A 26,924-nucleotide genomic window follows, 5' to 3' on the forward strand; every position below is an offset into this window, starting at 1 on the left:
GTGCAGGTAATGAAATGACCCTACCCAATCGTTATTGCAGAGGATTTGAGAAACAAAATACTGCATATCAATACAAAATCAAACTGTTATGCCCAGGTCTGTTCACACCAAGAACGATAACTGTATTAGAATCCACACCAGAGGACGATACTGTGTTTGACTGTGACTTTAAATGCTCAAGCTCATTATAGCTGGATGGATTCTGATTGGCTGTCAATAGTTACGATGCTCAAAGTTCAAAGCAAAGGGAGATGTTTTCTTTTACAGAAATCGTTTTTTAGGGACTACAATAAACGGCTGGTAGGGACTACAACTAGCTTCTTCACAGGTTAGTGACATCACAATCTCGAACATTTACATAAACCCCGCCCCCAGGAACACAGAACAAAGGGGGTGAGGCCATGCTGGGCTTTGTTGTAGTCGAGCACATTTGTGAGTCTGCTCAAGTTGTCATCCGTCTTTGCACATTTATTGCGATACAGTACAAAAACAAATGCAATATGTTGTCATCTTGCTTCTATGACCGTAATACAATTAAACTACACCTGTTCTATCACCATGCAGCAGATATTCTCTGGCTCTGTGCATTTTACAGCAGTTCCCACACGAGCGATTTATAGATTATCATGACAGAATATGCTAATCAATGAGGATAGTAACTCCACATCAGCTACATAAATTCATCAACTAACCATTCAGAAACATCCTGTCTCATTCTACATGTTGTCACTTCTTCTTGAGTCTCTCCATCATTGAACATAAAAGCTGAATAGTTTCTGACATTTTCATTGAGTCTCTGAAGCTCCGCCCTCTTCCTGAAAGGAGCAGCTCATTTGCATTTAAAGGGACACACAACAACTTCTTTGCTCCCCTTCAAAGAGTGACAATTTTAACATGCTATAAAAAAAAAAAATCTATGGGGTATTTTGAGCTAAAACATCACACACACACACACACACACACACACACACACACACACACACACACACACAACTTATTTTACATCTTAAAAAGGGGCATTATAGGACCCCCTTTATTGTTGAGAACCATATCTTTATCGCTATCGTCATTAGTGTGAACAGGCCTTTACACTGTTCCAACAGTTGCCATTATGATCTTTTGACATCAGCAAACCACCAAAAATCAAACTTGATGTGTCAAACACAGTACATAATATTATATATCTTTATTAATACAATGATTTTCAAGCGCTTGAACAGACAGATCTTGAGCAGATAAATTAATGTCCATCTAAGAAAAACACTGCATTCATTCACCAGGCAAGTGGACCTCCTGAGGAGATCGAGGGGAGAGCTTTCCGAAAGAAGAAGTGGCACCAAACCCAAACGCATCAAGTGAAAGGAACTTCATAATATTAATAATAATTCAACTCATTGCAATAATAATATAAGTCAAATGGAAAAGAACGAGAGTAACAATAACTATAATCATATAATAGGCCCAATTACAAAACAAGTGAGGTTGCTATAACTTCATTTCAAACAAACAAAAATAAAATGTCCTTTGGTCAAGTAAAAAAAGAGAACAGCGAAGACGGGACAGGAGAGCACTGCCCATGCCAGTATCTCAAGTCCATGTGTATTTTTCTTTTCTTTTTTAAATACAGTAACTAGACAGTTGAGGCTCTAAGGCTGTGGAGGAGGTGCAGAAGGCAATCTGGTTATAGTGTCACTCTGGTTCATGCTGCAGCATGCTGTGAAGGGGCGTCTGCTCTCAGACGGCAGGCGAGGGCGCGTCGGGGTCCGGCTCGTTGTTGAAGTTGTTGCTGTAGTGGTGACCGGGGGGAGGGTGGTTGGGAAGAATGTCCAGTTCATCCACCTGTGGTCCGGGGTTCATCACCACGAGCTGGTCCTGGGGAATGTCTGCCGCGGCCGCCGCCAGGTTCGTGATGGACTTGCTCTTCACGCACTGGAAGTCCACGTGTCGACTCTTGCCTTCCTCCTTCTCCCAGGACATGCGGATGAAGGGTCTTTGGACATAGTTGTAGATGACTTCGGGTCGACCGCCGGGACGCTTTTTCACCTTCTCTTTGTATGTTGGATAACCTACAGATGCAGATTTGATATTCAAAAGTTGAAATTCTGTCATTGTACGCCTTCACTGTGGCTTCCAAATCAAATATGGCCGCTTTTGACTAGAAGTAGACTGATGTATCAGCTAATATTTGGCCCAATTTTACTGCTTTATCAATGGATAGTAAATCAATTAAAATTTGTAGCGAGTTCTGAGTGAATATTGTGAGAAGTGAGAAGTTCACTTTTCGTTTCACCAAATTTGTGTGCATCTCACTTTAGTTTAGGGTCCAATTCTCACTATCAGCATGCACATTACTAGGATATTGGCTGTTTATAAGGCACATATTAATGCCTTATTCTTCATGACCATATTATAGACGGTTTCATCGGACGCAGACGCGTTGCCACGGTTATGCGCCTGGCCCGAAGTTAACTTCCGGTCTGTGTTTGTTTATTGGTCTGGCAAGGAGATAGTATGACGCACTACTCAGTAGAAACACATTTTTGAAGTACTATACTTGGATAACATGATATAAATATTAACGATCAAGCAGAGAGAATATGACACCAGCGCAAAAACAGTGTGTGCGACTCACCAAAAAGCCTTAAATGCTTCATAAATATCCAGTCATCCGAGAGCAGTGTCTAATGTAATTTACTTGTTATTTATCAGAAATAATCTACTCTAGAGGAAACTTATTCTGGCTGCGTTTACACTTGGCATTAACATGCGAGCACCTTGATCATCAGTCAGTCGGGACACGGCGAGTTTACATTTGTTCACATCAAGTGGTCGCCATCTGGATAAATGATCAGATTTATGTTTCCTGCAAAATATTTAAATTATGTGCCTTTATCACGGAGTGCAAAACAACTTTAACTTTGTCCTCTTTTAATGGCAGTGCCCATAGAGCACGGGATTTTTTGTGATGCATTCATATACAATCAATCTCAAATAGGGTACTTTATCTACAAGTTAACTTTCCCAACATTAATCCAAAGAAACATGTCATTCCAATGCATTGCATGATTGAAGGCGAGCGCGCAAGCGTTTATAGATACTGTACAGAAAACGGCATTACACAGCCCTTAAAGGGTTAGTTCACCCAAAATTACTCTCCCTCATGTCATTCGAAACCTGTAAGACCTTCGTTCATCTTCGGAACACAACTTAAGATATTTTTCTTCTTACGGGTTGGGGTCGACATGAGGGTGAGTAATTAATGTATGAATTTACATATTTGGGTGAACTAACCCTTTAAGGGGGGCGTTTCCCCCACTCTATATTGCAAACAGAAATGGAAGATTATTTATAATAAAAATGCTGAAACAATAAAAATATGTAAATTAAGATAATGCCGCCCAATTAGCGCATAAGAAAGATAACGCAGCCTCTGTTGTTATTGATTCTTTGCGGACGTCTACCGGAAGTTAAGTTTGGGCCACAAAAGCACACATGCGCAGTAACGTTTGTTTATGTTGTTGCCGTTGAAACCTTCTATACATCCCTTAATCATACCCAACACCTAAACTTAACAACTACCGCACTAACTATTAAGAAGCAGTAATTAGGAGTTTATTGAGGCAAAAGTCATAGTTAATAGTGAGAATTGGGTCCTAATCTAAAGTGTGACAGCAGCATGCATGTATTGTGATTACATTGGCCATCAGCTGGTCTGCTTTGTAGATATCAATATCATGACTAGAAAATAGCCTACAAATCTAGACGCACCCTAGCGGCAGCAAATCTCATTTGCAGCCAGGGTGTCTAGCAACTCTCCATTGGCATGCAAGCTGGAAAAACCAAACTCTGGTCAGGCCAATCACATCTTGTATAGTCGGTGGGCGGGCTTAACATAATGACGGCAGTTGTAAACAAAGAACCTGGCGAACAGCGGTCTTTCGAATCGGCTTTGGCCGCGATTCTGGAAGACTTGGAGTTAAGCTTTTCTTTGAGAAAAGAACAGCACTGAAGTCATTCTTAAGAAAGGAAGATGTGTTCGGAGTTTTGCCGACTGGAAACGGCGAAAGTTTAATCTGTCAACTAGCTCCGCTTCACCTTCTTCGTTGCTCTGGTTGGTTGTAGAGCTTTCCTATTGCGTGCAGAGGGAATTTGAAAGACAACTGTTTATCCCGCCCCTCGGATTGAGCCCGGCCAATGGTGTGTTCCCAGACCCAACATCTTGATGTGGGTCTGGCTTTTCAGGCTAAACATTTACCAGATACCAGATACTTTGGAAGACAATGAACATCATTGGTTCTCAGGTTTATTGTGACCAAATGTTACTCAAGTCAAACCTGACACCCGTTTCCATATTTAATTCTCTGCTACTGCAGAGAAAATATTTTTTTTTGCTGAACTTTCCCTATAATGCATATATGAATAAATAGGTATAACATTGTAAAAATAGGATGTGAAAATAGGATTCTTACCTTCAATACCCAGCCTAATTTTCTTAAGTCCTCGATCTTTTAAAACTGACTTGGCTACATCACGGTTTTCAATATACTTGAAGAAGCGATACAGTTTTGTACTGTATATAACTGAAAAGGAGAAAAAAAGAAGTATATTGGTTGTAGCCACAGATGAAAACACTAGTGATGCACCAAACAGAAAACAAATAATTCTCTGTTTTGGCGGGCCGAAATCAGTGACATTTAATTAGCTTCTCCGATGGCGAGTTTTGAAGCATCCATTTCTTGCACACGATGTGAATCAACTACCACATGTAAACAAGTCAACTGTGTGGAACGCTAGTGCTGGATTAACAATATTGATTTCTCATTTTTAATTAGTACCTTTATCGATTCATAAATCCCAGGATCACTTATTTAGTGCTGTTTTCTGATGAAGCATGAACAAAAGTTCTAAAAAATTGTTACGCACCTGCCATCCAATAATGTTGGATGGTTAAATGTTGGTTAAAGCTTGTGCGTTTTTAATATGACTTTTAATATGAAACAAATTCTCTGCTTTCAACTCTTTGACGCTCTTTTATGTGGCGTGACAGATCGCTGTCACCTCAGCTCAAGCAGCATGTGAACTGATCATCTCTTCCTCTTTACTACTAGTTATAGCACAAAATAAACACGAATGAGCATCAGAAGGTATGTTTAAAAAACTTGGGCAACTTACTGAACTGTATCAAGTCATGTAATTGCTCGATCTTTGTGTTTAAACCACAGAAAGATGTCAATAAAACATCTAGTAAACAATATGTCACGTAACTTACATTTATTCATTTAGCAAAGCCATTCAATGTTCATAGCTGGATAGTTAACTAGAAAAAATTACTCTAGAAAGGAGCATTTTGATGAATAAATGTACTATATTGCATATCCGTTTAGCTTTGTCTAAAGTTCCGACCGCGATACCAAGTTGGTACTGACATTTTAAAAATGTGACTGAGCGCTGTTGAGCTGGAATCATAAACACCTCTGACTGGCCATTGTGCTCGCGCACTCATCAGATGTGTCTGTGATTGGCTACAATGACCAACGCACGGGAGCATTTGAAAGCACACAGAAGTGTTTGAAAGTGTTTTGAAAGCGGGAGCGTTTGAAAGCACAAGCAGGCGTCGACCAGTGGACCGCTAGTCTGATAGGCGCCTGCATTCAAACACTCCTGTGTGTATCTGTGTCAGCGCTCAAGCGTCTTTGATGAATATTTACAACGTTTTTGAAGCGCTGGTCATTGTAGCCAATCACAGACATATTTGATGAGGTGTTTACGAAGCATTTTTAAATTTCAGTACCGACTTGATATCGCGAATTAATTATTATTATTATATCCGTTATATTTTTACTTAACCTGTAAGTGCGTTCTTCATAGTTTAATGTAGCCTATATTTTAATTTTTTTTATAATTGTATTACATTTTTTTATTTAATTAAATGTTTACATTTTAAGCATGAATTGGAGTAAAAACAAGTATATTAAAAAGTTGATACAAAACTGCCTTAGGCAGAATTTAATCAGCTTTAAAAGCAGGTTTTTAAAAAAAAAAATTTACTTTTTAACTCTTCGGATTTAGGCTAAATGAAAGCTTTATTTTTGGTTAAACAATTTTTTTGGTGCATCACTAAAAAATGAAATTGTTAAAATAACAGAAAAGTGTGTGTGTGATTACTTTGTGAATACTCCTCTCCCATCTGAGGCGGGTACTCCTCGTCCCAGTCCACCACGTCATCGTCTGTGAGCACTACGATGTGACACTCCCTCTCTCCGCTCTGAGCGCTTGCCACCATCAGAGGCAGCACCATCTCCTCCAGATAGAACTCAAACTGCCGCCGAGCGCCATCATTGGACAGCTCGTGCATCAGGGCACCTGGCGAGACAAACTGGGTCAATAAACAACCTGTGGAAAATCAAAGCAGGGAAATCTGGCAGCCAATAGGCTGAGAACATGGTTAAAATAGAGTTGTCAGATCACAGAACTGGCATGGGCATTGACAGTAGATTAATCTCACTTTATCAGAAGCAGAGGAATTACTCACTCAGGTCTCGACACTTGATCGTACTGTAGTCAAAGGAGATGCACAGATAGTCGCACGCTTCCCTCAGCTCAGGAATGGAGATTCCATCAGGACAACGGATAATCCCAGATTTATAATAATCCTGCCAGTTAGAGAAAGAACAGACAACACAAAAGATGCCATTACAGAAGCTGCACCTCTTAAAGTGCCCCATTATGATAGAACTCTCACATTTTGTTTTGTTCTCCTAGGGGATTACATGCATTGAAAGTCAAAAACACTTTCATTTTCTCATGATATACAGAGCAACATCAACTCTTTTCTCACAGTGTCTGAAACGATCAAGGATCTAAACTCATTTCTGAGAGCCTGCTCTGATTGGTCAGATGGTCCATTCTGTCGGCATTGGTCTACTCTGCTCTGATTGGTCAGATGGTGCAGTCAGTTGGCATTGGTCTACTCTGCTCTGATTGGTCAGATGGTCCAGTCTGTTGGCATTGGTCTACTCTGCTCTGATTGGTCAGATGGCCCAGTCCATTTTCATTATTTTACTGTGCTCTGATTGGTCAGTTGGCGCAGTCTGATGTCACTGGTCTACTTTGCTCTGATTGGTCAGATGGCACAGTCTGTTGTCATTGGTCTACTCTGCTCTGATTAGTCAGATGGCACAGTCTGTTGGCATTAGTCTACTCTGCTCTGATTGGTCAGATGGTCCAGTCTGTTGTCATTGGTCTACTCTGCTCTGATTGGTCAGATGGCCCAGTCCATTTTCATTATTTTACTGTGCTCGGATTGGTCAGTTGGCGCAGTCTGATGTAACTGCTCTACTTTGCTCTGATTGGTCAGATGGCACAGTCTTCTGTCATTGGTCTACTCTGCTGATTGGTTAGATGGCCCAGTCTGTTGTCATTGGTCTACTCTGCTCTGATTGGTCAGATGGCCCAGTCTGTTGTAATTGGTCTACTCTGTTCTGATTGGTCAGATGGCCCAGTCTGTTGTCATTGGTCTACTGCTTACAGTGTGTGTTGGAAATGAAATGCCCATTACCATATCTAAATTTCAGCTTGAGAGGCTTCCTCAGTACTTAACATTAATGGCGTCAGTTTTTCCGTATTGAATCGAGCGCAAGTCCGCATTTTTTTGAACTGCATCAAACAGAGGCAAGATGTCGACAACATGAAGTGTTTGGGTGCGGGTCAAAGTAGACGTTGTTCGCGAGCAGCCAATACAGACCATAGGCAGGCATTATGCAAATGTGTTACAAACCTATGTAGGTTTGTAATAGGAAGTGAGACAGAAATTAATGAGGAGTCATTTTGGCAGTTCAGAATCCGCCATTCAAGTCTAAGAAGATGTAAAAGAGAAGTGAATATGCGATCGCATGCTGAGCTTTCGGCGTGCTCACTTTGCCAGTGTGTCAGTCAGCACGAGCACCACACTGTTCCTTTTCAAGTTATATTGCACTTAGAACTCTTTTTAACATCAAGCACATCACAATTTTTATATTCTCATTGTCAATAGTGCTAGTGATAAGCGTATTTTCATATTTTAAATTATAATGCTGTAAATTCTCTTGCAACATTTTAAATGGTTCATTAAGCTTTTAGTGTTCTGTTTATTTATTTAAACAAACGAAAAACCCCAGAACTTTAATATCAGCTATTTTACTGGTTACCGTCCATTACATTTGATTAATTTTCAGCAGAAAAACAGTCCAAATTTTAACATCAGACACACCTGCAGTAGACCACGTACCCTTGATACATTAGAGCCAAAGAGCTCACAAAGGTGACGCAAGTCCAAATCCCATTCCCCATCCCCTCTAGTGATTATACTGCAGTTCAAATTGGCCCTGCAAATTGAACGCTTCTCTGTTAAAGCCCTCACATCCTCTCTCCGGATTGCTAGTCAGTGACATTGTTTGAATGCACTCATCTGAATTTATTGATTGTCTACAGAGCTCTGAGCTACAGCAGCACAATAAACACTGCCCTGAGACACATAACATACACTGTGGCGAAAGATCATTACAGCAGGATATACAGCAAAGCTGATGACAGGCTTATGCTGCACATTACAGCATCATTTAAAAGCTATTGCTGGAAGCTCATTATGAGATGTTCCCAGAGACGAAGCAGCCCACAGTGCAAGCCTGTGACTGAACCACAGAGCTGTTTTAAATATTCATTTACGCATACAAATCATCTATTAGCCTTCCAATTAACAAGTTTTGTTCTGCTATCTAAACACAATTAGGGATTTCCTTGGGCCCGTTTACACCTGGTTGCTTCATGCGTTTTCTCTGATGGGATAGCTATCCGATCGTGAAAAGACCAGGTGTAAATACCCTCCGAAAAGCTTTCGAGACGGATTTAAATCCAATCACTCAAACCACTTCAGGAGGTTGTTTGAGACGCATCCCAAACGAAACTGGACAAGTGTAAATGCATCTGATTGTTGAAACCACGTATATAAATGTTACTCCTCCCCCAAAAAATAAGCATGAGAGCGCGTTATAGTAGGCTATATGACGTTATAGCCAGATATAACAGGGCTACTGCAACACGTGCAACATGAGTAGCTGAGTATCTCTTCAGCAAGCCGATCTCCCGCAAATGAAACTGAAAGTAAGTCGCAAACGTTCAACACAATCATCTTCATTTAAAGTAGTGAGACTAAAAGATCTTACCAGTGCTGATGCCGCTCTCTGTCCTATTGCGGTCTTTGATCTTGAAATTAGCTGATGATAAATAAAATGCAGCTCATATCTGATGTTTTCGTTAACCTGAACTCCGTTAAATTTGCATATAGCGCGGGAAATTAAAATTCATATCCCATTTGCTGAGACACATTTATGCGACCAAGTGTAAAATGGAACCGTTTCAACTCATGAAGTGACATGAAAGTCGTCATATTAAAACTTATAAATAAAATATTTAGATTTAATACAAGAATTTGTGAGTGACAGTAGCATCTTGTTAAGTGGGTCACACATCATGCCATTATCACATTTTTCCGTTATTAATCGCACCCAACATAATCCATTTAATTATAATTATATTTTTATATTGTATAATTTCACATTGAAATGTAGAAACAGCATGAAGTCAGAATATTTTAAATATGTTCTAATGGTATCTCTTTACTAAGTACTATGAATAAAGGCCAAATACAAATACTGCTACTGATGTAAATGGATCTCAATTTCTGGGGATGAAATGAAAACTTATAGCCATTCAACATTACAGTATGATTGAGAGCCTTAATTTTTTACATTTAATACAAATGTTTTAATAAAAACTACTTTTAATTTAAGCTGTGCCTTTAATATAGCAGTGCTTCCGACTTTTACTTGCTCAGATTAATCCTTATTAAAGCTACAAAAGTGATTCAGAGAAGAGCAGTGAGTGATTTTCTCTTTGTTATTTGATTAACATTACTGACACAGACTGCAGCAGATTTATTAGGTTGCTGTCACTTTAAGACCTGACGCAAATGACGAGGATCTGACATTTAAAGGTCCCGTTCTTCGTGTTTTTTTGAAGCTTTGATTGTGTTTACAGTGTGCAATATAACATGTGTTCATGTTTCGCGTGTAAAAAAACACAGTATTTTTCACACAATTTACTTATCTGTGTACCGCTGTTTCCACTGTCCTAAAAACGGCTGGTGATTTCCTTGTGCTATGAAGTCCCTCCTTCAGAAACACGTAACGAGTTCTGATTGTGCAAGCGGTTCCTGTGCTGTGATTCGACCACAGCTTAGCGCACGTGAAAGCGGTTCCTGTGTTGTAATTTGACAGCAGTTTAGCGCACGTTGGAAAGGTCACGCCTCTTAACGGAGCGATGTATGCGTTCAATAATCTCTACAGCGTCCCTGGGAAAGCCAAACAAAGGTGATTTGACTCCTGGATGAAAATAACAGCGTCTCGATGACATGGCCATAAACACACTCAACGCAACAGTTCCTTTTCTCCACGCGACCGTCCGCTTCTCCACGTGGGACAGCAACAAGACCGCGCCCCCTTTTTCGCGTTTCTTTGTGGGCGGAGGTTGGTCTGTTCTACTGCTCTACTGACGTAATTAAAGAAGGAAGTACCAGGATGTAGTCCAAGCCAGCCGTTCGCTGTAGGCTTTGAAAGGGAACTTCTGTTAAATAAAATATCTCGCTTGGCATTGAACTTTGAGCTTTATAATTTTACAGGTATTATTTATGCTCTAACAGCAACATTACACACTAACTAAAGTTTGAACAATGGAATCGTGAAGAAGGGGACCTTTAAGACGTTTTAACTCAATTAAGACGAGGACTTACGAGGACGCTCACCAACAGTGGGCATTGACATAATTTCGCATTTCTGTCCGTTCAAGCGTGAAAGAGAACTCCATACAGTACTGGTGCACTACCTGGACTGGAGCGGATTGCTATGCACGCGTTTCGGGTGAGCAAACACAAAGAGCCACTTAACAGAAATCATGCCAGTGTATATTTGAGTTCTTTCGCGCTTGAATGGTTTAAAAGCACTTGAATGAATGACAGCGTGATCTTATGTAACGCTAGCCAAAGGATGCCAGGAAAAAAAAAAACGGATGCGCGTTAATTGCATAGAATATGTTTAATGTATAAAAAAGTATCGCAAAATTAGTGTTAATTCTGACAGCCCTAAAAATGAATCATTCTGTACATGCAAGCCACATGCTGTCTGCCTGCAGCATCCGGACTGTGACCCGTTTTAATGTGCAGAGACAGTAAAAACAAGATATCTAGAGACAAAAACCCACCAGAATTGCCCTAAACACAGTGGAGCTGATGCCCTCTGCCACCTCATACTCTCCTTTTTCATTGGGCCGGGTGAAATTGTGTTCCCGTCCAGATCCAAACATTCTACAAAACAAACAAAACAAAAAAAGACACGCATGTATCAGAAAGAGACAGATTACACATTATTTTAAGGCTAAGACAAGTTAAAGGGTTCTGTCATCTCATCATCTCCATTTTCTTCCTTTGAGAGAGATATTTAAAGTAAGTCCCATTTGTTTTCCTTTTATGGAGGACAAAAACAGCCCAGAGATTCTGCAAAATAGTCCCTGCTGGTATTAAGATAGGACTAGGCTGATGTAATCACTGTTTTACAACTAGTAGTACCTGGGGTTCCTGTGGGTTCTCAAAGTGTCTTAAATTTAGATTGACCAATTTAAGGTCATATACCGCCAGCTTCAAAAGACGAGACATAAGCTTAGTCCCAGTCTAAAATGCATGTTTGAGCTGTTTTAACTGAAAGCAACTTGCACGGACATCTCTTAAAACATGTCAGTGCCATTGTTTTGTCTCAAGACTAGTAATTACTTTTTCTAAGGCACATTTATAAAAGCTACTTAAATGTCCTAATTGAACTAATGCTTAATCCTGTCTTAATCTAAGCCCTCTCTGTGAAACCAGGCCAAAAGGTCTTAAATATCTTAAATGCTCTAACAAAAAAAAAAGTCTTCATTATCCTTTAAAGAGGTCTTAAATTCTGAGGAAGGAAAAACAGGAAAGATGATATATCCTAATGTGATTATTAAACTGTAAAAGTCAACAATTTAATTACATAAATGCGAGCGCTGCATGTAAAAAAACTCTTCAAACATGATCATATCAGCAACATCCAATTTCGATCAACCTCTAATTTGTTATATTAGTAGATAAACCAATTTCAATACATATGTATAGTTCTGTTCATAAGTTTACACACCCCTGGCACAATATGACAGATGTTAAGCTTAACAAAATAAGAGGGATCATAATAAATTCAGTAACTCAGAAGATGATTGAAAAATCTAAGAAAGTGCAGGGTTTTTCTGAAGAACGATAAGGCAGTTTAACTGCTCAGGACAAACAAGAGACTCTTGAATAGGGCTGGGTATCAAGTTCGATACTTTTTAGGCACCGACTAAATTGCCTCGATACTATCGAGTAATGTAAAAGGTAATGTCGCTCGATACCTAAGGTTTTAATCTCGTCAATGTCAGTGTCAAACGACAAGAGGGTAAGTAATTAATGACAGAATTTTCATTTTTGGGTGAACTTTTAAGAGCAGAAAGTTTCTCCGTATTTGACTGCAAGAAGAACTGCAGCACGTCATGTAAATGAACCGAAACTCAGCATATAGGCCACTTGCCTATAGAAAGCTTGGAATGTCTACTCTTAAATGAACCAGTTTGAATCGAACACATATACTTTGATTATGTAATCCAAATGAAAGGTGTATTTCTCTCTATACTGCGGAGATGACGAGTCAGCATCGTCAACTTCATCTTTGCAGCCGACACGGACTCAGAAAACACTAGCTTATTAATAAACAATTAAAATGTATGTCTCCTTACTATTTTTATATTTATAATCATTTTGTTGCAAGCTTTATGTGCGCTTGAGCGCGAGTCATATATTCCGCCCCCCAGTACCTACCCTATATGAGTCTTTGAAAGTTTTAAATGTAGATAATGTAATCTTGTTAAAACAGAAAAATAATACTGGTAAAATTGCTATCAAAAAAAATATCGTTCAGGAACCGGTATCGAAGTCATGGTATCGGTATCGAAACTTTTTGAACAATACCCAGCCCTATTCTTGAATACCGATCACAAAACATAAAACAGCCGTTGACCATCCAGTTGATCAACATACAGTATCAAAATTAATTTGTGTAAATTAAGTTATTTTGTTTACTATTTAGTAAACATCTGTCACATGAAACAGCTTACTCAGGACAGTACTTTTTTTTAAAAAAAACAAGTTTTTATGATCCCTCGTTTTGTTAAAATGATGAACATTTTGTATATTCTGCATGGGTTATGTAAACTTTTGAGCTGAACTGTACATTGAATAAAACATGTCTTGAATGTAGTTGAATGCATGATTTATTTTGAGATTGTATAGGTTCGTTCTGTATGAACATTCAGGTATTCATTTTATTTGTGCAGGTCTTTAAAAAAAAGTTTTAAAATTTTGTTTTTATGCGTCTCATATGCATGCATATCAATTTTATATATTTTTGAGTCAGATTAGCATTACCACTACAAATGCAATGTGGTCACAAATATGGTTATACATGTTTTAAACGACATGAAGGTGTTAAGTAGACAATCAAAATTATGAGGTGATCTTTAACCCTTTATCAGATGAGCGGTCTGCTCCTAACCTGCCCAGCATGGTGTTGGGCTGTGCTGTGAAAATCGAGGGGTCCACCACGAAGCGAGTGTTGTCCACGATGAGCGTGACCTTCTCTGATGTTCGGATACTGCGGGCTCCATCTTTGACATTCTCATAGACGAAGACCATTTCACCAGGGCATATGCTCTTGTAGGTGCCCTCTGAACTGGACAAGCTACTGTTACGGCTGCTGGCCACCCCACTGCTGCTGCTGCTGGGAGAGATCCTCTGAGGCCTGGGGCTGCTGGGCCGCGATGAACCGCCCTCGCGATCTGCCCACGTGACACACAACATGATGACAAACCATGGGACTTATATGAACAGCCAAATGGGACCTAAACGCCAAAGAGAGCTTTCTCACCGCTGTTGTGTTGCCGTGTGGGTGAAGTCACGTTGCGAATACAGGGTGTGAGCTGGCCTTCGGCACGCTCGTGCGAGGAGTCCCGAGAGCGGTCACTGGAGCGCCTTCGATCTCTGGATCGGTCACAGCCACCGTTGGCACCATGCATGTTCATTTTCACCTGGACAGTCTCAAGTCCAGACTAACACATCTGGCCACTGCAGGAAGAAAAACAAGAGAGACACCTTAGAAAACACCTCTGAATACAAACCCCAGACAGACGAACAAACAGACTCCCAGCCTAATTTAAGGTGAAAAGGGTCCCACAACACAATAGAGAGCTGATGGTGGTTGTTGACATCTCCGCATAGCAAAGCTGAGACCAGAGTTATTATAGTTAACTAAAACTAAAAACATAAAACTTTTACGTTACTTGAAAGGAATGTTTACTTAAATTAAATATTAAATAAAACGTATATATTAGGGCTGCGCGATTAATCAAAATTGAACCGCAATCGCGATGTGGGTTATGTGCGATTATGAAAGCGTAAAGGCTGCGGTTTTAATTAAACAAATATATGCCCAGTGTGTCAGTGAAGAGCGGCTCTGTGATCAGGAGTAAACGCTGCTCCGTCTGAAAGCACTGCGAGTTATAGTCGCTAATAACGCAAGTTTGAAAAAGCAAAACATCATCTGTTAAATCTTGAAATTAATATATTATTCTGAAACGTGTTTTTATTGGTTTTCTCTGGTGCAAGTTGAAAAATCTGAACGGATATTCACAGCGTGTTAACCAATCAGGAGCTTGCTGTAGGCTGTAGTAGTGACAACAATGAATGAGGACAAAATCATATGTGGATACCCAGAGCTGTACGATATCTTCATACTTTATAGAAACAAGAATAAAAAGGACCTTGTTTGGAAGAAAGTGAGTGAGGAGGTCGGACAGTCTGGTAAGTTCTAAAAAACGCTCTTTACTCAATTTGAGCTATACATATAGTGATTTCAAGGTGATTGGGACACTTTATGCCATTGAGATGACTTGGAAAAAGTGTCCCAATCACCCTGAATTCACCCTATTGAGACTACAAGCTAGTTAAAGCCGGAAAATTGAGCTTATTCGCCGTATTTTACAACAATCCATGTCAGCCATTTCACAACAAGATGAGCCAGCTGGCAGAAGCCCCTCCCATGACTCAAATTCACTTCTGTTGTGAAGTGAATGTCACGCAGGAATGACGCGAGTAAACTCAATGTTCAAGTGGCCAACTTTGCGCGAATATTACGATTTATTCGCGTCTGGTGAACGCAACGCACCATAACAATTAAGCTTGCTAAGGCTTGTTATACTACCGGTTATGATGGCCAAAACGGTATGAAATTTTATATCAGGTTAAAGGAGAAACATTATGAATGAGACGAGTATGAGGTATCTGCCAAAAAAAATTGGGCGTTTCTAAATTTGTGGGTGTTTTCAAACTGATGGGTGTTTATAAACCATGCAATGAAAATTATCCGCTTCACCCGACCCCACCCCTAAACCCTCCACACTGTGACGTGGGCAAATCAGGTAAGGCAGTGAAAAACGCCCTCTGTTTATGGCCTCACCCACTGATCTTGTAACTCCTATTACTAACCTGCAGATCCCTATACTTGAATGAGACTAGTTGTTGCGCACATCCCTACTAAAGAGCCTTTCACTTTCAACACTACTCACTACCGAAAGGTATCTGCCTCACGAGAGGTTAAGCTTGGTTTATACTCGACGCGCCAGCACTAGCACAAATATACGTGCTGCAAAAATGAAGTAATCACAGTGGTGCGCATTGAGAGCGCGAGACCCCTTTTCACTTGGCGGTGTGCGGGTGTGCACGGCGACTAACTTTCTGCACGGCTCCACATCCGAAGATGCGTTGTGATAAAGTGGTATCGGGTGCGGTTGTATCGGGGTAGTTTTACGAGTACATGAGCACAGTATCGGACCGACACAGAGTACTGGTATCGGTGCATCCCTATATATATACTAGGCATTTTGTGATTAATTGCTGAAGTTTTTGTCACGGTATACGGTATTATCACGATATTGAAAAAAATTGCAAAAAAAGTGTTGTCATACTATAACAGGTTTAATAACTTTCTTATAACAAAATAACCAAACATTAAAATACAATAAAGCAATACACACAAATGTATAAAGTAAACAATATTTAAAATTATGAAGAACAATAGGTAACACAATAAGGTCTCACTAGTTAATGCATTTACATTAACAAAGAATGAACAGCTACATTTTTATAGAAGTTATTCTTCTTTGACAACGTTAGTTAAAAAAGCAACTGTTAGTTAGTGTTAGCTCAGGTCCATTAAATAATACAGTTTTGATTTTAATAATGTGTTATTTAATGCTGAAATTTAAATTTAACTAAGGTTAATAAATGCTTTAGAAGTATTTGTCATTGTCAGTTTGTTAATGAATGAAATAATGTTAAATAATAGAGCCAATTGTAAAGTGTGTGACTGAACAACAAAGAATCAGAACATATTCAAACAATATCTAGGGCATGTAGTCCAGATTAAAATATACAAATGTTTAAGTTTGAAAATGAATAGCCTTAAGTCTTTAAGTATTAGGTTAGGTGATGAGCACCGTAGCGAATACAGAAAACTACGGGGGAAACGGCTGTATTTCTGCTGTTCGGTCAGCGCCCTCTGCTGCCAGAGAGTGAATGCGCGTCTCCTACACGCGTTCCGCCATGTGCTCATGCATGTTGAGTTTGTTTACATCAATGCGTGTTCCTCTTTGACGTGTTGTTCTTTTTAAATGGTTGATGGGGAAAGTATTCTTAAAATGCATTCTAAGAAATCTAAATAATTCGTAATAAATAATTATTCACGGTATTTTGAAGTGCCCACGGTAACAATATTGTGCATGTTCATTATTGTGATATATCGTATTACCGTGTACCGGCACATGTCTAATATATACACATAAACATAATTATACACAGTACACACTACACACACATACTGTATATTATGTAAAGAAACTTTTATTTTGGTAAAATGTATTTTGGTTTATACCCAATTAATCGTGATTATATGAAAGCATCACAATAAAACTAAAATAACACTGACTGAGACAAGACACTTTTTTCCTCCATTTCAATTGCTGGTGCATCACTGCTCTGATCAAAATGCATTTTTGCAGCAAGAGGAGCCTTTTTTTTTTAAATAGATTTATGTTGGCAGTGAGCGTTATAAGTGCTGTTTGTCATATCGAATGAATGGAGAGGCGGGCCTTCCGTTGTGGTGATGGTTATCTTGAATAGACTGACAGCACAGCTGATTTCGGGGGTTGCCTAGAAACATTTTAAAAACAACCCGAAGAGCACTGCTATTTTCTAAATTAAAAAACGTCAACCAAAAAAAGGCTGAAACACGTTCTATGTGAACGGGACCTTAGGCTGCATCCAAAATCACATATTTACCTACTATAGGCAAAAAACAGCATGTGACAAGAGTAGTGTGTCTGAATTCAAAGCACTCATAAAAGAGTAGGCAAAAAGTACCCAGCTGACCTACTACATCCAGCGAGGTTCTGAAGTTTGCATACAATGGGACACTTTACTATCCCAAGACACCACAGGATAGGATCTGTGAATGGAGGTGAACGGACGCAACTGATGCTGGTAGGTCACATGATAATGACAACATGGCGAATGTAGTACTTCCAGATTACATTCATACTATATAGAACATACTTTTTTAGCGGTCACAAAGTATTCAAAATAAGTACCTACTCGAGAGTACGCAACTAGGGATGCACCGAATGTTCGGCAACCGAAATTATTCGGCCGAAAATAGCAAAAATTGCACTTTTGAATAAGTGAAAAGACCGGATAAATTTTACCGAACAATGAGGTTTTTGATGACACGATCAAATATAGCAACCAGCGCGTGTGAGAGGCGCGCACACTTCTAAATGCAAAACATGTCGGAAGTGTGGAAGCATTAAGCCTTGTTTATACTTTCGCGCCTCGTCCGCTTGGCACTCTGCGATGAAATCATTGCCACGTGCACCCTCGCGCTCGTGCGGACACAGAGTATAAACAAGGCTTTAAAGTGTCCGTGAAAGACGCAGAATTGGCCGTTTGCAGACACTATTCTGCTGAATTGTCTAAGCACCCTCAAATGCAAACAAGAGCACCCTCAGTTGATACTGTAATAATATATTGGCAAATGCTCCAGTGCATATTTGTGTCTGTAGAACGTCAAATGTATCCATTTACAATGTTTTTCTGCAGCGGTGACATTGTTGTTGATCTCTTGTACACAATGGCCAATGTGTTTAAAGTTAGTCAGACTCCACTCACTGCTCAGAGTTTTTATTCAGTGCTGAGTTATACAGGCTCGCAAAACCTCTCATGAGCAAACAACAGTTTATTATGATTTGATCATGATACCTGTAGGCACAATAGGCCAAAGATAAATGGCCAAAAATAAAATTGTGTTAATATTGTGCTTTTGTATAATGTCTGCTGGAATGCTAAACATTTTTAGTGTTAAATAAATATTTTTAAATTGTAGTTTTTGTATGTTTTTTTGTTGTAATTTATTTTAAAAGCAAGACAAAATAGTAAAAAAGCTAATTTATGCAATGGTGAAAAAATTGAAGACTAACAAAATAAAAATAAAATAAATGCAAAATAAGGCAAAATTAGGTAAAATAAATGAAGAAGAAAAAAACGCATTTGGTATTCGGCTTTGGCCTTTGACCAAGTGTTTTATTATTATTATTATTATTATTCGCTTCGGCCAAGAATTTTCATTTCGGTGCATCCCTATCTGCAACAGAAAGTGATCAAAAATTTGACTGATAGGGGTGGGAATCTTTATGCATCTCACCATTCAATTCAGGGAGTTACAATTCTCAATGATAGGGGGGGAAAAACGCAGAGATACATTCCCAAAACACCCTTTCAATGTAATTCACAACACCACATTTAGGCTACATGCCACTCGTTCATGTCAGATGCGCAGGCAGACATGTAGCATATTAACAGTCAGTAATATCAACATAAACAACAGAGTGAAAAAGGCAGCAGATGAGACGAATCGCACAGGAATGAGAGCGGGTGTGTTCGAACAGCTTCTGTTCCAGTTGATCAGGAAGTGCCTGGGGTAAATTCAGCTGTTGTGATGAGTGTAATACGCAGGAGAAACAGGTCATGCAACTGAACCGACTCGTTGTGTGTGTGCATACACACCTGTAGAATATAAATGAACAAATGGTTTTTGGACTTGTCCCTTGTTAAAGTAATCATGGTAGACCATTCTATTACCATCTGATACCATGGTAAAGACACATCTGAAAGTCAAATTATGTGCCAAACATATTCAATCCCAAAACAAATGAGATAAATAACCATTAAGACGGGATATGAATCAGACATTTGTCTGGAGAACCACTCCCTCTGTGCACAGCACTTCTAGGGCTTTTTTAAAGTTCAGGAAATTCCAAAGATAGTTGTCCATTTAAACCAGTCCCTTAAAATAAAACAAATACAGAGAGAGAGGGAGGGAGAGAGACCACCCTTTTCTTCCTGCGCCGTGCACTGACCAAATAACACGGCTGAGGACTTCAGATAAACCCTCGGCCAGTTTGTCATTCCTTCATATTGCCAAGTACCATATATTCTATCCAAGATAACAAAGAGTCAGTGCAATAAATAAAAACATAGTTAAACTTTGAGTCAAGGATCCTGCAAAGTCTTGGTTAAAGCCAAAAGCACAAACTGTTATCCTTTGAGATGTGTAGTTAAGTGACTAACAAGTAGATAAACTAGTAGATTTATAAGGAAGTGAGTTGCTACATTTATCATCCTGTGCTACTGTGAGTAATCTTGCAGTGTTTACACACTTCACAGAACTCATGTGATGCGCGTGTCCTCACAAGTACAAGCAGATTGAATTTATTTCCCCATAACCCAATATAAATGTTATTAATTAACAACCAATGAACTGCTTTTAAATCACATGATTAATCTCTTTTATTTACAGTCCTTTGCTATCAGAAATGTTCGGCCAGACAAATAAAGTTTTTGGACACCTAAGTCAAAATTAAATATCTCTATATGCCTTTGCTTTAGATATAACATGTTTAAGTATTTCAATATTTACATGAATGTCATTTTTATTCGGGATGTGATGTTACAACTATGACATGATACATTTTTGAACCTTTTCTATAATTTTATATATATATATATATATATATATATATATATATATATATATATATATATATATATATATAGCTGTTCTCTTAACTTATTATGATACATAATTTTGTGAAAAGGGGAATAATTAAAGAAATGTAAAATATATATAGCTATATTTGGTCAACCTTATTCAATTAATAACAATCAAAGTATATATATATATATATATATATATATATATATATATATATATATATATATATATATATATATATATATATATATATATATAAAATATACATATTTTTACATAATAAAATGCAATAGTTTTGTTTTGAAGTAAAAATAACCTTTTATTCTTTGTGAATGTAATTCATGATTCAGAGAGTTAAAGTGTCAACAATAACAAAATATTGTATAAGGCCACTGAAGTGTAAATAATCATGTTTGAAAATGTTCTTTATTTCAAATAAATAAATAAATAAATAAATAAATAAGAATGATTAAACTCTTCAGGTTTGATCGACAAAAGCGACAGAACTGCCATCCGTCCAACTAATCAAAGTCTCGCGGATGGTGTGTCATCCTTCCAGAGTCGGTACATAAAAAGGAAAAATGAAGTACGAAAGCGAAAAAAACCGCTATCTGTCACGTTTCACTCAATTATTAAATATGCATATGTATAACTGAATGTGTGGTTATGTGTCTAGTGTGCTGTAAAGCAGAGAACTCATTTGAACACAGAAAACCTCAGCGGATGTTACAGAACTATTAGCTAGCCACCGAAGCTAACCCACAAAACAATAGCCGTTTAAATTAAAAATTATACAAATGCTTACCTTTTTACAGTGTCGTGAGCATAGTTTGTGCAAAAATGAAATACTGGTGTTCTCCCGTGGGGTAAACCGAAAAGAAAAACCGTCAACATTTGAGGAGGACCATCAGCTTTTTCTGAAAATGCGAATTTGATCTCCACCAACTGCTGACAGGAAACACGACTTCGCTGAAGTATCGCGAGAACTGCGGGATGTAGTCAGTGTGGGCTTTATAAAATTGATCAGATAGATTACAAGTTGCTTTTCACGTTTTGCTTGTTGAAGTACAACTTCAGCTGAATTTAAATATGTAAGTCTTTTAATCTTTTCATTTGATGTGAGCTATTCTGATTAGTTGTATTACACCCCTGTAATGTACCTTTTTTCCATTTCTTTCCTTTTTATTGATTATTTGTTCTACATTGTGACTGCTTTCTTTTTTGTTTATATAATGTTGTCACAAAAAATACAAGTTGCTAACATTAAGAAAGAAAGAAAGAAAGAAAGAAAGAAAGAAAGCAACACAAATCAAGTCAATCTTAGTTTGTTGTGTATGTAATATAGTGTACAGTTAAACAGATCCAGTTGGTCCACATTTTAGTGCAATTGCTGGATGTCTGTAGCAACTCATAATGTAAAAACTGCACATAATGTAATACATATTACATTATTATTATTATTATTATTATAAAATGTCCATAATGTAATCATTTTCTCAAAATGTAATACAATCTTGAGGTCATAATGTAAAAGCAAGTTTTACATTATGATTTTTTTTAACATTATAAACTCACCAAAAACAAGTCATATTTTCATTATTGTAATAGCTTTTAAAACATAAAAAGAATATTAGTATTCCCTTACAGTAAAAAAAAAAAAAAAAAATTCTAAAGCCAGTCTTAAAACTACCTGTGAAATGCAACATTTAAATAATCATGAAATTATCACTATATGTTTATTAAACATAAAGTCTTGGTATTCCTTTACAGTACATTTAAAAAATCTAAATCCAGATAAATAAATAAAATCCTTTTGCCCCTTTAAACTACTATAACTAGTAGTACTAGTAGTAGTAGTATCAGTAATCTGGTGGATTTTGTAGGCAGGTTAAGACTTGATTTAGATGTTTTAAATGTACTGTAAAGGAAAACCAATGCTTTGTTTAATAATAATAATAATTGCATGAATATTTACATCTGTTGCATTTTGCAGGTAGTTTATAACTGGATTTAGATTTAAAAAAATGTACTGTAAGGGAATACTAATATTTTTTTAATGTTTTAAAAGCGAATAATGAAAATATGTAACAATGTAATACTTATAACATTATGTGCAGTTATTACATAATGACTTGCAACAATGTCTAAAAAAAAGTACAAATCTTTCTTGAAGAAAAAAAAAACATTTAAAGAGCATGTACTGTACTACACACAAACAAAAACAGTGACTAAAGGCATAGGCCTACTACAAGGTTAAGACATTGTCCTTTGTGTGTCCTACACAGGGTCTGAACATTAATATCTAAATAACGACAAATATTTACAAATAAATAAAAATACTATTTAAAAAATAAATAGAAAATAAAAAAGGCATAAGTAAAGCAGTGCACTTTCTTTCTCCAAGTACAGCAGTATATTTTAATTGACACTTACTGTGTCCTCCTCCTGTACTGACGTCACTGAGAAAACACTTTTCGTTATCTAGAGTTCATTCGCTTTTCAAAAACATCAGTCCCAGATCCAGGTCGCTCCTTCCCCCTTTCTCAAACGTCTGATAGATGGGGTGTTGTTTTTCCCTTTTTGCTCCTTTTGGGAGTCATTTACTGAGGGTATGAGGATATTGTTCAGCTTCAGCTGAAGCCAGTCCTGTCTTTCTAACATCTCCTTGTGCTCCCGGACGTTGTGCATGAGCTGGACTTCGCTGATTGACCTCTTGCTGTTGCAGATGGAGACATGGAGAGGTCAGGTTTTAATTGGCATCACACAACTAATCTCAGAGCAATATGTCACATCCTATTCTCTCTTACCCAAGTGGTGCTCCCTCCAGATATAACACACTGCAAAGACCCCACAGCACAATGATAAGCACGGGTTTCTCCAAAGAACGTATGGGTGACATAGTGATACCTGTAGGGTAAGGTATAGTAAAGAGACTTTTCATTTCTTCTATAATCCACAGGTGTGATAGTGAGACAATGGCCTCGAAACTTACCAAGTCTTGTTGTCTTTTATTTGACTGCTTTTGTATTTCGTGGCTGCTGTACTGAGAGGGTCCATGTGTTGTCCGGTGTCGTATTTGTGCGTTGGGGCTACTCTTCCTCTTTTTATATGCACAAGCCCCCTCCCGTTGGTCATTGATGAGCTTTCTGCATTATTGATGGTGATGTCATCCATTCTTTGATGGAGACTGGCATGCACATGACGACACATGACTACCGACACCCCCACTAATTCTGTTTTCAACACCTTGGTCAAGACCCCTGTGATCACAGTGCTGTAGAACTAGTGCCATGTACGGCTATGACGGTCAGACAGGGTGCCGCCTTCGACAAAGTAAATTCATGTTTCGTTATATTGTGTTCAGAGACCCAAAACACAGTTTCACAAGCTCTTAAAATTAATTGGGAATTATTATTATTATTCATTACACATATATATTCATTACACACAGACATATATATATATTTTTTCATATTTATTTATATATTAATATACACACACATATAATCTATCTATCTATCTATCTATCTATCTATCTATCTATCTATCTATCTATCTATCTATCTATCTATCTATCTATCTATCTATCTATCTATCTATCTATCTATCTATCTATCTATCTATCTATCTATCTATCTATCTATCTATCTATCTATCTATCTATCTATCTATCTATCTATCTATCTATCTATCTATCTATCTATCTATATTCTCTATACATTATTCCACTAAAAAAATCGAATAAATAAAAAACGAATAAAATATTTACAATATTTATTCAGATTTAATCATTTGTTCTCTATGCATTATTCAAGTTAAAAAAATATTAAATATAAAAATTATATATATATATATATATATATATATATATATATATATATATATATATATATATATATATATATATATATATATATATATATATATGAGAACTGATGGTTTTGAAAAGCGAACTCTAGATAATGAAAAGTGTTTTCTCATATATATATATATATTGAACCCAACCTGTCTACTGAAAAAAATGTATAACCAACTTTGGCGAGGATTATATTTTCATTAGTTTATAAAGCCAACATTTTTACCGAGCTACTCATTTGTCATATGAAAATGATTCCCTAACTTAATTAGGAGAACACAGAGTAAATTCTATAACTCATTTCTCATGTTGTTTACAACACCATCATATAATCATATGATTTATTGATATATTGTTGTATGCCATTCCGGGATTCCGTCTTGTAGTTTAGCAGGTCAGACGGAGCAAATAATACAGAAGTTTTGTGCCAAACATCATGGTGCAAGCAAGGTCCACCTGAAGTTTAAGTGATCTATGGGAGGTGTATAACCTTGTCATACTCTCATGGGACACATTAGGTAACCATGAGAGAAGTTTTCTAAATGTGGAAGAGGAATGGCTATGTCATGACACATGCAGTAAGTCCTAGTAAGGAACCGAACTGAAAGAACCAAAACAAATGTCTATTATATTAATGAAAACTCAAAGGATGTTTGCTATTATACAGCCAGCAGTTTTTAAACCAAATTAAAATATAATTTCAATAATTCCCCATTAACTGTGTCAGCCCTTCTCAGAATCTGAATTTAAATTCACAATAAAGGATTTAACAATAATACTTTATTGTAAATAATAATAAACAAACAGTATTTGTTTAGCATCAACTAATTTGTTCACAATATATAATCATATGTACAAGATTTAAATATATAGATAAAAATACATAAAATAAAAAAACTATAAAACATTGGCAATCTTTACTACTTAAATATTAGTAAATTCAAGACTATACAATTTTTAATGAGACATACAATTAAAAATAGAGATATCACAGAGGCTGTTCAGTGTAATATGTTAGACTTGCTGATATAAATCTGTTTCGCTGTAAACTTGAAACTAAGAGCATGTCTGTATTTAGCTGAAGAAAGTATAAATTTTCATGCATAGCAATAAAAATTTTAAATTGTGCTGCTGTATCTCATATCTAACTGGAAGAATACACGAAAACAATATTGGTCCCAGCACGGTGCCTTGAGGAACATCACAAACGATTGATAAAGCAGTTAAAAAAACTTGCTGCCTTTAATTTTTAAAGGGATACTTCACCGCTGGAAAGATGAATGTGTATTTAAATGGGGTCATTTATGTAGTAGAAATGTGAAATTATTTTAGAAATTGGTGCCTTCTAGACTGAGAAAAGCCAGACAATGTATTTTTGGCTTATGTGGATGAAAGACAACAACTCCCAGAATGCACTTGCTTCGCTGCCGCCACTCCCATGCCACGCCTACCGGTTACATCACTTGCCCACCGCGACACCCCCCCCCCCCACCATCGTTTTGATTTTTATAGTAATAAAATAATTTCGTTCAGTTAGAGAACAGACACTGCAATTAAAAACTGAACGTGTCTGCCCAATACAGTGTGAGCCGAACGAGAATCTCCTGTGAACAAACACAGCAGGAGTCAGATTTCATTCATCAGAGAGTGAGGAGCTGACAGTCCAGATGATCGCGGAAGATTTGGTTTCAAAGCGAAATGTTAAAGCGCCTATTTAAGTGAATTTGTCAATTTACTGTTTTGTTCTGATACTAAACCGAAACTAAAATGCGCACGGCCGCCCGGCATTCATTCACGGCCGCATTGTCGCTCATTCACGGCCACACAGTCATTTACAGTGCGTGTCCAGTCTGGCGTGTTTTCAGATCATGCCTATGGAAGCTTAACTTTCATGAATTCATTGAAAACACTCGCGTTGCTCCGCACCGCTCCGTTATGAACGCAAAATGACGATATTTGCATCATCTGAGGTTTTTTTCCAGACATAAAATACAGAAATCTCTCGTCTCAGGGGGACATGAGGGAGGGAAGCACGGTCATTCGAATATACTACCGGGTTTCTATTGATACAAAGCTTAATGCTAATCTGTGAAATAACCCTTTAAGTACAATCAACTTGGCTGTGTAAGTCATTTCAACTTAAATTACATTAAACTGTCGCCGCTGATAGCCTCGTGGGCTAGCGTGCCGATACATAGCGCAGCTGCGCCCCTGATGACCTGAGTTCGATTCCCGGCTCAAAGTCCTTTGATGATCCTGTTCCCCTCTCTCCACCCCTTGCTTTCCTGTCTTACCTGTACTGTCCTATCCAATAAAGGAATTAAAAGGCCAAAAATATTACTTTAGAAATTACATTAAACTGATTTTAAAAATCAGTTGAATCTCGTATCACTTAAATGGGTCATGAATTGGCTTTTTTAGAATTTTTTTTGTATACTGTTGTCTGAGGTCAACTTATGATGTTTGCGTGGTTTTTACATTCAAAAACATCATAATGAATAAGTAATAGGCAGTTTTCTACCCTGGTTTTGAGCCTAGCTCTTGAAACAGGTTTTATGGTTTTACGGACATGCTGAAGACTTGAAAAAGTAAACGCCCACTGCTATGATTGGATAACAGTTTTGCCGATTATAATGAGTTTCGACTTTCCTATCAGTACATGTGGGGAATTGTTTTGAAAACTCAATGTGGAAAAACAGCAACCGGAATGATTCACCCATACATGTTCGACCCAGAGTCTGATCCCAAATTGCAGGACAATGAACCAACAA

General features: G+C 37.7%; 2 protein-coding genes across 3 annotated transcripts; both read right to left on the reverse strand.

The window, feature by feature from the left end:
* Positions 1-443: 443 nt before the first annotated feature.
* Positions 444-21,265, reverse strand: btbd10b (BTB (POZ) domain containing 10b). 2 transcript variants are annotated; one of them, XM_079810800.1, is made up of 8 exons: positions 21,103-21,265; positions 14,064-14,260; positions 13,692-13,974; positions 11,293-11,395; positions 6,533-6,653; positions 6,166-6,363; positions 4,470-4,580; positions 444-2,066 (listed from the first exon to the last, which is right to left on the reverse strand). In XM_079810800.1, exons 2-8 carry the CDS (start codon positions 14,215-14,217, stop codon positions 1,735-1,737), a joined length of 1,302 nt encoding a protein of 433 aa, XP_079666926.1. In that variant the 5' UTR covers positions 14,218-14,260; positions 21,103-21,265; the 3' UTR covers positions 444-1,734. The 2 variants fall into 2 exon arrangements, with proteins under 2 accessions (XP_079666926.1, XP_079666925.1); XM_079810799.1 differs by having other exon boundaries at positions 13,662-13,974.
* Positions 21,266-22,805: 1,540 nt separating this feature from the next.
* On the reverse strand, positions 22,806-23,196 carry pth1b (parathyroid hormone 1b; the record flags this gene model as incomplete). The annotated part of the gene is made up of 2 exons (XM_079838141.1): positions 22,806-23,013; positions 23,105-23,196. The coding sequence occupies 2 exons, from the start codon at positions 23,194-23,196 to the stop codon at positions 22,806-22,808; spliced, it is 300 nt and encodes a 99-aa protein (XP_079694267.1).
* Between the last annotated feature and the right edge of the window lie 3,728 nt (positions 23,197-26,924).

The sequence above is a fragment of the Gobio gobio genome (assembly GCF_949357685.1).
Source record: "Gobio gobio genome assembly, chromosome: 2".
Lineage (NCBI taxonomy): Eukaryota > Metazoa > Chordata > Actinopteri > Cypriniformes > Gobionidae > Gobio > Gobio gobio.